Consider the following 15,270-nt stretch of genomic DNA (forward strand, 5'->3'; position numbering starts at 1 on the left):
CAAAAAGAGGGCGTGACAAAGCTGTGAGGCTGTGTACACGGAGGTGGAAGGTTGGAGACGGCAGGACTGCCCCTATCGTGAGGTGGGCGGGGGGGAGCGGGGGATGGACAGACACAACCATTTCACCTCGGAAAGGTTAAGTCTCAGCTCCTAGGGTGTGGGAGCCCTAGGGTCCCCTCACCGAGGCCTCTCTTGGACAGATGCTTACCAAGTGAGACATAAGGTACCAACTGTAAAAAAGGCGTTTCTGACCCCATTTCGAGGGCAGTGGCAAAGGGGAGGGCACGAGTCCCTCTGTGACTGTCAACCCCAGGCCTCATGCCCCACAGAGCCTAGCCCCGGCCCCGCCCCACCTTCTGGGGTAGGGGGCTTTCCTCACAGCCCTCCTTCCCCTCAAGGTCGCTCCAGGCGGCCAGATGTCCTGGTAGCAGCCCCTTCCCCCAATGATGGCCCAGACGGAACTCTCTTAATAAAAAAAAATAATTTATTGTCAACAAAGGAGATATATACAACAGGAAAACAGGTGGAAAGGAGAGAGGGAGTGAATGGGGCCCCCAGGAGGGCTGTGGGCCTCCTCGGGGATGGAGCGGGAAGAGGTAATGGAGGCCTCCTAGTCTAGGAGCCTGAACAGGTGGGGGAGGAGAGGCGTCCCCCGAGGTAGTGGGACTCGGATCAAACCCCGTTATGACCACCTCTGTGTAAGGCACTGTGCCAAGGGAGAAAGGTGGGGGGCTAAGAGAGGCTGGGAGGAGGAACGAGGGACAGAGAGATCTGGGTCAGCAAAAGGATCGGGGTGGGTGTTCTCCGCAGGCCCAATGCCCTACCGCACGCCGGCCCTCAGCCACCCTTGCCCACCTCAGGGCCTGGCCTCTTGCCTGGCCAGGGGCAGACATTTCCCAGTGCCCCCAGGGAGAGCGGATGCTGCCCAATTCCGCTCCTCCATCCTGCCCTGACACCTGGTTTTATTCTCTCCACCAGGTGACCCAGCAGGGCAGCTGTGAGTGACTAAGCCAAAGGGGAACACTGCCTCCCCCCCCCCCCCCCTCCCCGGGAAAGCAAGAACCTACACACCACCCCCTGCCTCCGGCTGCCCCCCGACAGTGGTGCTGGATTCCGACAGAACCGAGGGCCAGTCTGGGGTGTCACCTGCTCCCACACCCTTGGTGCCCTGGGGGGGCTTGGACCAGTCTTGCAGGAGGCTGACCGCCGGCGGCTCCTCCATCCGCACACGGATAACCTGGAGATCCAGTGTCCCGCGAAGCCCCGGAGGGGGAGCTGGGCAGGGATGGGAGCAGAGAGCAGAGTCAGGGCCCTCCAGAACCCCACCACCAGGATGCTCCCTGGCGGTCTCTGCAAACTGCACCCCCATTCCCATCACACAGTGCCTTGTAAGGGGAGAAGCCTGAGGACATGGGAGGCTCCACTTTTGGTTCATCCAAGCACCACTACCAACCAGAAAACAAGGTCATGGGCCCAAGGCCCTCCGTGGCCTTCCTCTCTCCTGTTATTTCGGTGCACGGACGCTTAGCAGCGTACAGATGCTTACCGGTGTACGCCTCCCTCAACTCTTACCTTCCGCTGACTCCATTTCATCTGAAACTCAGTGGGCATCCTAGCCTGATGGGTTCTGCCCTGGGCGGGCAGAGGTGACGGGGGTGGGGAACACCCCAAAGCACAGTAAGACAGGGCGAAGGAGCTCCCGAGTAAATACGCATGGTAGAGGAGAGGGACCGGTGTCTCTCCTCCTGAGCTAGCGTCCCAGCTCGGCCTTGCAACCTCGACCAGGCTCTTCATCTCCTGGGCGCCATCCCCTACCACACAGGGACCAGACGTCCACCTTAGCGGCGTGGAGAAGCCACTCAGGCTGGGCAAACCCGGGCCGGAGACTGGGAAAGTAGACTGCCAACGGCTATTACACAGCTACAAAAATGTCCCCTGGATGGATGTCAATTATTTCTCAAAACTGAAAAACAAAAATGTCCCCTGCGACACGGGCATGTGCGAAAGTTACAGTGAAAAGCAAAACCAGAAAACGGTGATTGCAATTGCTGCAACGTCTGGATCCAGAAAGACCAGTTTGTGGTTTTCTTCTATCTTGTTTTTAGAGACGCAGTGACTTAAAGCATGGCAGAGAAAATGCGAACAATTTTGCTGGACAGTTTGCTGGGGTTTAACATGACTTGGGGGCTGCCACTGGGTTGTACGATTGAGCCAATCCTGCTGTGTATTCCCATAAGCTGGTTTGTCTCCTTGACAATCCTAAGCTCCTCGAGGGCAGCCTGAACCCCACTCATTTGTACTTTAATTCAACAGTAACTTATGGAGCAACTATGCTGTGCCCAACACTGTTCTAGTCGGGAGGGGTACAGCAGGGCATGGGGCCCACCGGGTGGCCTTCTTGGAATTTATGTTCCAGTGGCGAGAGGCAAAAAACAGGATCAACAAAAGATGCAATAAATAAGCAAAAATGCACAGGAAGTGGAGAGTCAGCTTTGTGGCTAGCTGGGGGAACAGCATTCTAGGCAGGAGGAAAAGCAAACGCGGACACCCTGGTGGAGCACACCTACTGCTGTTGGAACAGCCGGGCCAGTGCCTGTGCCGCATGAGCCGGGGGTGTGGGAGAGGGAAAGATCCTGGGGTGAGGATCTCTGGTCACCTCAAGGACTCTGGTCTGTGTCTGGAGTGCGATAAGAAGAGCACGGGAGGGCTCTGTGCAGAGCAGCGACAGGCCTCTGCTTGGGTTTTCGAGGTACACTGGCTGCTGTATGAGACCAGACCACAGTGGGTGAAGGTCAGAAGCTGGGCGACTAGCTGGAAGGCTGTTAGAGGGGCCAGGCAGGAGACGGCTTGCACTGGGGTGGCAGCAGTGGTGGTGGTGACAGGAGGGTGAATTCTGAAAGTTATTTTGGAGGCGGGGCTAATGGGACGCGTGGACGCGTTGACGGGGGGTTTCAGAGAGCCAGAAGGGGCTGAGTCCAAGTGTTTGGTCCAGCCAAAGTGAACAGTGGGGGAAGGGAAGGGGAGACAGGGGAGGAACAGAGTGGCTGGGGCTGTGGGGAGGAGACAGGGGGTTCCACGTGGATACGCCGAGCTTGAGAGATCTTCCAGACAACCAGTTAGAAATGCCACATGGGCGACAGGAAGAGAGGCTGGAATCCCAGGGAGAGGCCCAGGCTGGAGGAGTAAAGGTAAGCAACGTGAGCACATAAATGGTACTCAAAGCCATGGACCTGGATGGGACCACGAAGAGCATGAGTAAAGATCCGGACCCAGGGTGGGGGCATTTAGTCACTCATTCATTCACCAAATACAGAAGCTGCCCCTATCCCATGCTGGGCATCGGGGTACCACAGACCAACATCCTGACCCGAGGGAGCTTACATTCTAGAAGGGGGAAGAAAGACAACAGGATCTAACTTGAGGACCTGTGAATGAACAAGCAAGAGAAACAGAACAGCCAGTGAGGGCGGAGGAAATTCAGGCCAGCTTGCCCGAGAAGCCAGGGACAAAAAGTGTCTCCAGGAAGGAGGCAGGGCTGGGTTCACATTACTGCCACATCAGGGAAGATAAGCACTGAGAACCACCACCGGATTAATTTTATGGGGGTCAATGATGACCTTGCCAAAAAAGTGATTTTAGCTTGGGGCGGCGAGGATGAGAGTTTGACTGGAGTGGCCTCCAGAGAAACTGGAGGGAGACAGTAAACGCTTTTCAGCTTTGCTGAAAAGGTGTGGGGACAAATGGGCCAGTGGCTAGAGAGGGATGAGGGATCCAGCTTTGTGCAGGCCACTGGGGAAGATTCAGAAGAGAAAGAAAAGCTGATGTGACAGAGAGGAGAGAACTGACGGCGGGGAAGAGGGGACGGGCTCCAGCGGTGGTCTAGAAAGGCGGGCGCATCTTTGCCAAGAGCAGTGCAGGTACAGGAGAAGGCAGACAATGTGGCCTGGATGCCGCAGGGAGGGTGGGGGCAGGTGGACATGCTTCTTGGCACTGTGGGCAGGGTGTCTGCGTGGGCCCAGCGGAAACGCACACAGGCTGCAGGGGGCGAGTGGCCTGAACGAGGTACCAAACCTCCCCAAGGCTCATGAGAACCATAGTACTTTATATGGTGCTTTTGAGGATTTAAAGAGATAACGTGTTAACGTATTAAGAGTCCAGTACATTGTAAGGGCTCATGAAGTTAGGGACTTCCCAAAGCAATGGAATTAAGTGACAATTCTTTCTGGTACCAAGGAGGGTAGAGGTGTGGGTGCGTGGGGAGGGGAGCATCAGAAGAGAGAGTCATGGCAGACAGATGCCCCTTTAGAAATCATGCATGATCAGAGCCCCAGGCCCATAAAAAAGCAAGCCAGGAGGATTTATTGGGCCCTGGGACAAGATGTCCCCACCAGAATATGTACAGGCAGCCACTGTCCACTTATCTTTCAATGAGTCTTCACTGAGGGCTTTCTTTGCGTCAGCCACTGTTGTAGGCGCTGAGGATACAGCAGTGAACATGACAAAGACTGTGCTCGTGGGAAGATCTCACACACTCACTCACACACTTACTTCTGGCCAAGGTATTCTAAGCCAGATCGCTAGGTCCTACTCAAAATTAAATACAAACAAGACAAAAAAGGCTTTTTTCCACTATTTGTGTGAGTGGGCCCTCAGGACCCACCTTTTTCCTGGCCTGGACACCCTCCCCACTCTCATCCTGCAAAGCCCTTGGAAAGTTCTAGAATGTCTTCCCTGACTGCTTCACTCATAACCATCAGCTCAGCTGACCTGACCACAGTGACCTTTTCCAACTTCCAAATCCTTTTTTAAAGTGGTAGTATCTTTAGTCAAACAAAATCTTCCAAGAACTTCAATACACAAAGCAACTCAAAGTGGACATACTGGTTGAGGCCTCACAGGATTCTGAGAAATCTGTCCAAGCTGTGGGTCCCCGAAACAGCCTGAAGCGACTGGTCCACAGCCTTCGCTCTGCACAGAAGCCCCAAAGGCCCTGCTCCTCCCCATCTGCTTCACTGCCTCTGACCTGGACCCCCAGACAGCGAGTCTCAGGGACAAAGGCTGCCCACTTGTGTCATTTCCCAGAGTGCCTCCCTCGGGGCTGGGCTGGGAACACTTGCTGCCGTGTCTGGGCCATCTCCCACCCCCACGGATCCTTCACTGCTGAGGACACCTCTCCTGTCCCCCGTCCCCCTCACATCAGTCCACTCGCCCCACACGAACCTGCCACTCGAGGACCCCGTCTCAGCTACTCACCACTCCAGATAGGTGGAGTTTGGGCCCAGGGTACCCCAGGACTCAAAATGAAGGCTCCCTTCGAGAAGGAAACCAGAAGACCCTCTAAACAGGGGAAGGGGTCAGCCATTAGAGCAGCGATCTACTGGGGAGACGGCCGAGACCCAGGGACCGCTGGAGTCCAAGCGGAGCGCAGTGCCTCAGGGAGGCGGGCGGAGTGTGACTCAGGCTGAAACTTGAGACAGTCAAAACTGTGATCTGCCTGAAGGGTCGAGGCCTGCCTCGAGATCAAGAAAAGCGGAGCCTACTTCGGTAAAATATAAACGCAAGTGACACGTGCGCGTACACACACCCAGAGCTCTGTGAGACCAACTACGGACAGTGGGTCAGCACTGGGGAGGGAGGTGGGGCTGGAGAAGCGACCCATTTGCTTTTGTCTTTATGCAAACAGCACACCACCTTTGTGAGAGCCCTGCTCTGGGGAGCCTCCAGCACCTCATGTGGCCTCTTTCTCCGGGCTCTAACTCCAAACACATATTTCAGACAGGCTGGGACAAGGCACCCTCTGTGTCACTCATCCACTCCTTCAAGAAGCACTTCCCAAGCCCAAGATGCTGCAAGCAGGGCCTGGTGAGACAAAGAGGAACCAGGCTGGGGCCCTGCCCTCCTGGAACGCATTCCAACCTCATCTGAATCCTGCCCCTGCTTGGTCACGTAACTGTGGAAGGCAGAGCGCCCCCCAGATGCCCATGTCCTCATCCCCAGAATCTGTGAATATGGTGCGCTTCACGAGAATTAAGGCTACAGATGGAATTAATGTTGCCAATCGGCTGACTTTAAAGTAAAGAGACGATCTGGGTGGGCTCGCTGTAATCATCAGCGTCCTTAAACGGCACAGAGGGATGCAGAAGAGTCGGAACGAAGACGGCATCCCGAGAGAGACTCTACTGGCCACTGCGCCTTTGAAGATGGAAGGAGACCATGAGGCCAGGAACGCAGGCGGCCTCTAGGAGCTGGGCAAGGCAAGAAAATGGGCTTCCCCATGACCCTCCAGAGAGGAACACGGCCCTGCCTACACCTTGACTTTAGCCCAGTGAACCCATTCCAGACCTCTGACGTCCCGAACTGCAGGGTAACAGATCTGTGTTGAACGCCACTAAGTTTGTGGTAATTTGTTACGGCAGCCAGAGGAAACCAAGGACCATGGGGAAGAGAAACTCTCTCTGAGACTCAGCCTCTCCATCTGGAAAAGATATTTATCTAAGGGCCAAACGCACCATGGCAGATAAAAGTTGCTTAAAATCAGAGGACACAACACACGCACACATGTGCTTTCTGTTCTCCTGAGGCAATTCACTGAGCTGCCTACCCCATGGTGGTAAAGGCTGTGTGCTTGCTACTGGTCTATTCTCCTGTGACCGGCCACACTTCGGCCCCTGCTCCACTAGGGTAAGGTGGGCCCCTCTCAGGCTCCAGCTGGAATCAACCTCAAGCGTGGTGATGGGTGTCAGGCTCCGGGGAGCACTGGCCTGGCCCAATCTGAGGACCAATTCCAGGACACTCCCACAGAGCCTGCAGAGAAGTTCAGCTCTCCGATCAGCCTGTCACTCAAACCCACCTGCCCTTGGCCCTGGCTCCCAGGGGACCCGTGCACCAACCACCTCTACGCTGGGCTGTGCTGCAGGGCCACTTCGCGGAGCCCAGACCCAGGAATGCAGCCTGCCTGATCCCTGGAGCTCACCTGGAGAGGCGCTTTCTGGCTGGGGTAGAACTCCTTCGGCCGCTCTCCCCTCTTTGGGGGAGTCCTTGCTGTCTGAGGCCCTGAGCTGGGTGTGGGAGAAGAGCTGGAGGACGAAGCCTGGGGGGAAGCTGCCATCAGTGAAATGCCGGACCTCGGGGGGAGCCGCGAAGGTCTCTGTGGGTGAGTCGGGTGATGGCGGATCTGGAAGGGAGACAGGATAGAACTGTGAGTCCAGGAGGCCTGGCTGCCTAACCTGCAGAGGCCAGAATCCAAAGGCCTGAGCTGGAGGCCTCTGGGGAGGCAGACGCCCTCAGCCTGGGCCCCACCCAACCCTCACTGGCTGGGCTTTCCTCTGGGAGCCCTGCAGCCAGAGACCCCACCCGCCCCCCGCTTCACCTGGGTCTGGGTCCGGGTCTGGGTCCAGATCCAGGTTTTTGGTCATAGGTCTGCCTCTTTTCTTCCTGACCGGCTCTTCCCCAGAGGGCTCCTTCCATCTCTGACCACGGGGCTTCTTACTTCCCGGCTCGGTGACAGGAGCAGCTGCAAAAACGAAAGACCTCACATCTTTTTAAGATGCCATGCCTGAACCCCGCAACCTCAGGGCTGCCGAACACACCTGCCCAGCAGCCTCTCTCCCCCCAGAACACGGGGCCTGTGGTTCCCCCCCGCTCCCCACCTCAGCCTCACTGGCTTCCAGGATGACTGACCGAGAAGCTCAAGGGGGCGGAGGCCCCTGGGCCGGCTCCTTTTGGGGAGGGATGGGTTGTCCTCAGAGTCAAGGAGAACGACAATCTCCGCTGGCATTTTGGCAGGGTCTGGGTCAGAGTCCGGGTCAGCATCGACCTCCTGGCCTGAGTCTGAAGCAGGCAAATGCCCAGTGAGCTCCAAGTACTCTAAAGGATCCGACATTTCTCTCCACCCCGCAACCCCCACCCCACCCCAGGCCCAACTACCTGAGTTGGGTGGGGATGGCTGCTCAGCTCTGACGTCCTGCAAAAGGGCCACCCCCTCACTCCAGGCCTCTAGGATGTTGCTCTTCTCGGAAGGGCTCAGGTCCAGGGTGTGAGGATGCTGCTCCAGGATGTGCGTGCGCGCCGTGTCCGCCGATGGCGACCGGATCTCAGCCCCACACACCATGCACAGCGCCCGCCCGCTGCCTCCTGGGCTGTTCCCGACCAGGAACTCCTGCTCCCAAGACACCTGCTGCTTGGGCTCCTCACAGCCATCGCCACCTGCCTCCAGCAGGCTGGGCCTAGGTGGTGGGGTCTTCTCCTGCTGGGCCACTACGCAGGGAGAGGAAGATGCTATCAATAAAGGTGCCCGTGGACAGTAATACTCAGAACATGATTCCCTGAACCAGGTGGTATGGCATTGGGAGTAGGAACATTTCCACCCAAAGTCTTTCTCTCCCTTTTCCTGGAGCCCACGAGACGCCAGCCACGTTAAATACAACCTATGTACCCTGGGACCCCGCCACCTCACCTCTGCACCTTCCTTCAATCTAGTCTCAGACCACAGGTCCACATGTGTTTATCCAATAGGCTATGTGCTTGCACGTCTTCAGAATTGGCCCATCTGTCTGGACCACTCTGACCAGTCTGGCAAATTCCTGTACTTCCTTCATGGCCCTGCTCAGTCACCCCCATGGAGTCTTCCTGATGGCTGATTATCTCCGCATGTGACTCCCCGGCCACAGTGCTCGCTTTCTTCAAGATGAGGATGGCACACAGGAGAAGAGATGCTCAATGAGCCTTCCAGTCAGTGAATGACATCTGTGCCTGTTTCTGCACCTGCGGAGGCCCCTTCAGAAAGCCACCCTATTCTGTGAGAACTAGCCACGCTTCCACAATACCCCCAGAACATCTGCAATCGTGATCTCGTCCCTGTGGGTCTGCATGGCACCTGCTCTTCGTGCACATGGACCGTAAGTTCTGACAGGGCATGACCTTGTTCAGCTTGACAAAGACGACAGGCTCAGACCCATGTTAGCCTGGCAGCTCAGTGCTTCTGTGACATGCCCGTGAGCACTCCTGACTGTAGCTCTCTCCCACCTGAGAGGATGGGACAAAATACAAATATGGGAGGCTAACACCCGGGGGCTGCATGGAAGAGGTGGCATTTGAAACGGGTATGAGCACTGGCTTGGACTCAGAAGACCTGGCTCCACAGCTGGGTTGCACCTATCTCCCCTGGGGCTGCAGACAGGAACCTTGACCTCCTGGTTGCAATTTGGGCTTTCTTTCCCACCACTCCTCCAAAACAGCCCGTGAAGGTCACCAACGCTAAACCCAGTGGTCAGTTCTTTTTTTTTTTTGAGGAAGATTAGCCCTGAATTAACATCCGCTGCCAATCCTCCTCTTTTTGCTGAGGAAGACTGGCCCTGAGCTAACATTCGTGCCCATCTTCCTCCACTTTATATGTGGGATGCCTGCCACAGCATGGCTTGCCAAGCGGTGCCATGTCCACACCTGGGATCTCAACCAGCAAACCCTGGGCCGCCAAAGTGGAATGTGTGAACTTAACTGCTGTGCCACCGGGCCGGCCCCCGCAGTCAGTTCTTAAACTTCATCATTTGACTGATTGCTTCTTCCATCTTGACTTTTGTCACTTGGCCTCCAGGGCACCACCTTCTCTTGGTTCTTCTCTTATTTACAGGTGTCTGCAGTCACTCCTGCCTGTTGCTCATCTCACCCTCATCCTTATCCTCATCCACATCACCTTCTCTTCTCAGATCCCTGCACGGCTCCCTCACTTCTTCCAGGTTGTTGCTGAAAAACCATCTTCTCCCCAAGGCCTTCTGTGCCACCCTGGGGAAAGCTGCCACCTGCCCCCCCCACCGAGCACCCCGTTCCCCTCACCGCTTCACTTCCTCCCTAGCACACGTCTCCCCCTGACCTCACAGGTACTCTACTTGTTTACTGTCTCCCCAGCACACCGTAGGCTCCATGACAGCACGGTTTCTGATCCTTCACACCTGTATCTTCAGCGCCAAGCAGAGTGCCTGGCGTGTAGTGGCCGCCAGAATGTCAGATGAGAGGCTGACCCCCAACCTGGAATCATGGGAGCGCCCCATGACATCCCCAGACCCCATGTCTACCTCCTTCCTCTGATGGTCTCGTCCCACTGCCTGCCTGTTGACAACTCCCACAGCAGACTCCAGCCAGCCTCCCCCACGAAATTGCGACTCACATGTCTAACTTCCTATCTGACCTCCGCGCTTACTGTGTCATCTCAAACTTGCCACGTCCAAACCCTAACCCCCATCTCCCACAAGCCTGCATCCCAGCCTTCCCATCGCAGTAAATGGGAGGCCCATCCTTCCACTCAGTTGCTCAAGCCAAAAACCTTGAATTCACCCTTTCTCTCCCACCCCAAATCCTTCAAGAAGCTTCTGCTTCAGGACCTTTCCACTTGACATTCTGCCTAAAATGCTTTCCCCTCCATCTATCTACAAGGTTCGCCTCTTCACTTTCTTTGGGTCTACGCTCAAAATTCACCTTAGAGAAGCCTTTCGTGACCATTCGGCACTCCAAATAAAACACTAACCTCTCTCCTTACTTTGCTCCTGTGTCCTCTGAACCCTTTATCGCCACTTGACATACTGTACATTTGTCTATCTTTGGTCATTAGTACACACATGTTCCAGAAGTGCAAAGTTCCATCTTTGTCTACAGCCATTAGCATGCCCAGCCTCAAACAGTGCCTGGCATAAAGCAGGTGCTCAGTAAACACCTGTTGAATGAATTAACTTCTCTGCACTTCTTTTTCCTCCTCCCTAGCAGTGGGGAGCGAGGCCGCCCTTGCAGGGTTGTTGAGAGGATTAGCCGAGACAGCCTGGCCTGGAGTACTCAATAAATACCAGAAGTAGGGAAAGCAGCTCTCTGTTGGATCCAAAGCTCCGAGCAGGGTAGCGGCCTTTATCTCCTTTACTTATTTTATAACCCTCCCGATTCCAACAAGGATGAGAGGTAGCACAGGCACGCACCATCAAGTTCCCCTGGGGTTAAATGAATGGCCTGGCTCTCGACGCCTTTTAGGTACTGCCCCCTCCCCCCCAAGGAAGAGTATCTGGGAACGAAACACGCTATTTACATTTTAACGAATATTAAGTCTCCCACTAAGGTGGCTCTTTGTTTTCCTACGCTTTGCAAGATCCTGAGGACTAAAAAAATTGGTAAAGGGGGAGGGGAAAGCGAGTGTTCCCAGATTGTTGCAAAAACGCCCTCCCAAGGCAGGGTGGCTGAGGGCCCCCCTAGCAAGCACTTCTTTTCCCACAGCGGGTGCTGTACGCAATCCCATCCTCCCTTGGAGCTCCAGGATCTGACACCTGTGGCTTACGCAAGTCGAAGGCCTGGGGATGGACGCGGGGTGGGAAGGAAAGCTTTCTGCATGGAGGGCCCTTACGATCCACCTCTCGGCGGGCGGCAGCGGCGCCTGCCTCCATCCCCCGAACCGCTCCGGACGCCAGGCTGCCGCGCCAGCCTCGGTCCGGAGGCCCCGCCGCCCCCGGGCCTGCCTCTGCCTCTGCCTCCGCGGGACGAGAGCGCGCGGCCGCGGACACCCAGCGCCGCCGGGAATCCGGCCGCTCTTGCTGGGCCCGGGAGAGGGGGCGCTCGGGCACCGGAAGATCCGGAGCGCGCGGGGCCTGAATCGAAGGCTCCAGACCCTGGGCGGGGGCGGGGGAGGGAGAATTCGGGAAGGCCTGGGATTCCAAACCCTGGGGAGGGCGGAGCAAGAGCGCGCTCGCGCCCCGGACCCAAGCGGGAAGGGGGCGCTGGGGCCCCGGGCCGGAGGGGGAGGGGGCGCTCGGGCTCCAAACGTGGGGGGGGGGAGGCGGGGGTACCCGAGCCCCCCAAGGTGACGCGGAAGTGGGATCCCCTCCCATCCTCACCTCTGAGCATCGGCTCGGGCCGCGGAATGACGGCCACCACCATGGCCTCCTCGTCGTCGTCCCCTTCCTCGCATTTGAGCGTCACCTCGAAGCAGTCGAGCGCGGCGCCCTCGGCCTTCAGGGCCATGGTGCGGCCAGGGGGGATGGCGGTGACCGGACGCCGGAGGACGGGCGCGCCGCCCCCTCCCCGCGCAGCCCCCGCCCCACCGCTCGCCGGCCGGACCTGCGACGGGCACGTCCGGGCCTCCCCGAGACCTGGCACGTCGGGACCCCGGCCGGGGAGGGCTCAATCCGGGGCCCCAGCCCCCCGCCGCTGCCTTTTATGGAGGCTCATTGTCGGCGCCCGCCCGGCCGGCCCGCCGCGAGCCCGCCCCCGACCCCGCGCGGCCAATCGCGTGTGGCCCCGCCCCGGGCACGCGGCTCCGTTAGGATCCCGGGGACCCGCAGCGCGGCGGGAAGGGCGCGCGGGCTCCCGGCTGCCCTCCCGCGCCCACGCGGCGATCGCCGCCCCCGAGCGGGGACCCGCGCTCCCCAGGGCGGGGGGCGTGGCGAGCCGGCCTGCCGAGCCCCGCGGGGCTCCCTCCGCTGAGCTTCCAGTCGGGCTTCTTTGCTGGCTTGAAGAGCGCTGCCAGGCGCCCCCAGATTTTGCTCGGGGTCGCTTTTGCCTTCCCCTAAACCAGCCTTCCTCCGCCAGAAGATGCCGGGCGGGAAAAGAAGCGATGGGGGAGTGGAAAGGATTAACTGTTCTAGGCGGAGGGCTTGGCGTGGGAAGAGTACAGCCTGGATTCTTTCCGATTTGCTTGTGACCTTGGGCACGTTATCTGTTTTCTTAGACAATTCATCCTTTTTTTCAAAAAACACTGTGGAGCCTTCGGGACAAGGGAATGCAAAGAGGAAGAGCCAAGTGGAGTGCGGGCGCACGCGTACCACCCCCGAGTAAAATTTCCATTTTTTACACGTGAGTTCAGAGATTGTGACCCTCCCCAAGGTCACACAGAAATCCCTGAGAGCCCCAAGACCAGGGTCCAGTGGCCATGACACTGCTGTCTCGTAATCCTACTGTGGGTGAGCTTTTACCTCGGTGACGTAGAAGGGGCTTCTCCGTCTGCTGCGGAGAGCTGAGATTGCAATCGAGCATGAAAATCCATCTTAAAATGCCCTGGATCAGACGGGGCACAGAATTCAGAATAATGTAGAAGGTTGGGGGCGGGAAAGGTGATGTGAACGGGTGGGTATGGATTACAGTATTTTTTTTTTAAGGTGTGTCTTTTGGTGAGGAAGATTGGCCCCGAGCTAACATCTGTTGCCGATCTTCCTCTCCCTCCGCCCCAAAGCCCCAGTACATACTTGTACATCCTAGTTGTGGGATGCCGCCACAGCGTGGCTTGAGGAGTGGTGTGTAGGTCCACGGTCAGCATCCAAGCCAAAAGTGGAGCCCGGGAACTTCGCCACCACGCCACCAGGTTGGCCCCTACAGTATTTTTTTGCGTGAAAGATTTTACTTTCAAGAATATGCAGTACTTTAAAGGTTTTACAATTAAAGGTGTTAGCGAGCTTGTTTAACTAATTTCTGTCAAATGTTCGGTCTCCAGCCTTTGGGGCAGATTCCTTCCTTGCCCTCCTGCTCTGCTCTTTATTGCCCTGCCGGATGCAGTTTCTCAGGCTGCGCAGACAGCTGCCTTGGACCTGGATCTGGCCCGTGGGAGGCAGTGGCAGGAGACTCGAGGCGAGGAGGAAGGAGAGAGCCCTGGTATTTCTTCTCTTTCCCTCTCTTGCCCAGGCTCAGGTGGGTCTCCAGCAGCAGGCGAGGCTCCTCTGTGGCTCCAGCTCCTACTGGGGAGGTGGCTGTGGTTCCAACTTCTGAAGGGTGGCCTCACCCTTGGGCTCCATTAAATCCATCTCCTCCATCGGCCCCTCTAGTTTAGGAGTGTTGGCAGCTTTTTGTTTTTGCTAACCTCTGGGGTGCCTCACTGTCCCCTGTTGGGCTTCTCAGCCCTTATATCACCTCTGTCACAGGTGTCACCAATACCCTGCCTTAAGATCTCTGTTTTACACACTTATGGTGGCTTTTGTTTCCCTGGTTGGACTGAGTGACACACCCAGTATTAATGCCAAGCACTTTGTAGACATTATTTCTTAGTCCTCACAAGCCTCGTGGGGTAGCTCGTATTGTTTCCATTTTACAGAGCAGGAAGTTGAGGCTTAAAGGGTTAAATTACTTGCCCAAGGCAATACAGCCAGAATCCTATTTCATCAAATCCAGGATGGGCGTTTCCCCCCACATTTTCACATCTTTGAAATGGAGGTGCTTTCTGTAGTGGATGTCAATGTGAAGTTGTAGGAATACCAAGAAAGCTTAAGGTGGCCGGTCTGATAGTCAGACAGTGATGGTACCAACAGAACATAAACCACGCTTAGAATGCGACACAGATGAGGCCACTTCATGACCACAACAGTGACTTCGCCTTTCTCTGAGTGATTGCTGCTTCTTTCCCAAGGAAAAGTGGCTTGAGGAGTGGTGTGTAGGTCCATGGTCAGCATCCAAGCCAAAAGTGGAGCCTGGGAACTTCACCACCACGCCACCAGGTTGGCCCCTACAGTATTTTTTTGCGTGAAAAATTTTACTTTCAAGAATATGCAGTACTTTAAAGGTTTTACAATTAAAGGTGCTCTGCTTGATCCTCCTGCCTCCTAGATAAACATTATAAAGATACCCAGTGTCTGAATTGCCCCTGCTTCTTGACAGCGTTCAATCCAGAACCGGTCCCCACTTCCCTAATCCCTCCACAGAACCGTGCAAGGAGAGCCCAAATTTAGGGAGACACATGAGCGTGTCCCACATGGTGTACTCTCCTTTACTGCGGCGAGTTAAATACACCTAGCCCTTTTTAAGTATAGGTGTGTTTGTGGTGGTCTTAACCAATTTATTTTGCTTACATTTTCATTTTTATGTATAGGAAGAGTGATCTATAATAAAAATCTGTGTCAAAATATCACTAAGCCCAAAAGAGCTCTTTTAATAACAATTCCAAGAGATAAGAAATCATTGTGGCAGAATTTGGCAGTGTTTTTTTTCTTGGGGGAACATAAAATAATGGTCCATCTTGCGATCTGTGATGTCCTCGATGTAATGAAATATGGTTGCAAAGTAGGATTCAACTCCGGTTCTGTCTGTCTGGTCCTTGCTCTTTCCACTAGAGTACCGCGCTGTCTCTTAGTGAACTTTAAGTAGTTGTTAAATGAATGAAAGGGTAGATATTATTAGCTCCAATATATACACGAAGAAACTGAATCCGAGAGAAAGAAGTCATTTGAGATCAAACAACTTGGAAGTCACAGAGCGATTCTGTCTGACTGCCAAGCTGGGCCTCATTTCCATCGCACCTGCTGCTGAGCCAGTCCTCTG

At 55.9% G+C, this 15,270-nt stretch overlaps 1 protein-coding gene and 1 long non-coding RNA gene across 2 annotated transcripts in view; one reads left to right on the forward strand and one right to left on the reverse strand.

The window, feature by feature from the left end:
- Nucleotides 1–468: 468 nt before the first annotated feature.
- On the reverse strand, nt 469–12,182 carry SPINDOC (spindlin interactor and repressor of chromatin binding). Its single transcript, XM_046644824.1, has 6 exons — nt 11,865–12,182; nt 7,927–8,256; nt 7,681–7,830; nt 7,370–7,513; nt 6,974–7,174; nt 469–1,275 (listed from the first exon to the last, which is right to left on the reverse strand). The coding sequence occupies exons 1-6, from the start codon at nt 11,989–11,991 to the stop codon at nt 1,064–1,066; spliced, it is 1,164 nt and encodes a 387-aa protein (XP_046500780.1). The 5' UTR covers nt 11,992–12,182; the 3' UTR covers nt 469–1,063.
- Nucleotides 12,183–12,271: 89 nt separating this feature from the next.
- LOC124229554 (uncharacterized) overlaps nt 12,272–15,270 on the forward strand; it is a 39,261-nt gene continuing 36,262 nt past the window's right edge. Inside the window, exon 1 of the long non-coding RNA XR_006885898.1 lies at nt 12,272–12,822. This is a non-coding gene — a long non-coding RNA (uncharacterized LOC124229554). The remainder of the gene's footprint in view (nt 12,823–15,270) is intronic.

The sequence above is a fragment of the Equus quagga genome, chromosome 17 (assembly GCF_021613505.1).
Source record: "Equus quagga isolate Etosha38 chromosome 17, UCLA_HA_Equagga_1.0, whole genome shotgun sequence".
Lineage (NCBI taxonomy): Eukaryota > Metazoa > Chordata > Mammalia > Perissodactyla > Equidae > Equus > Equus quagga.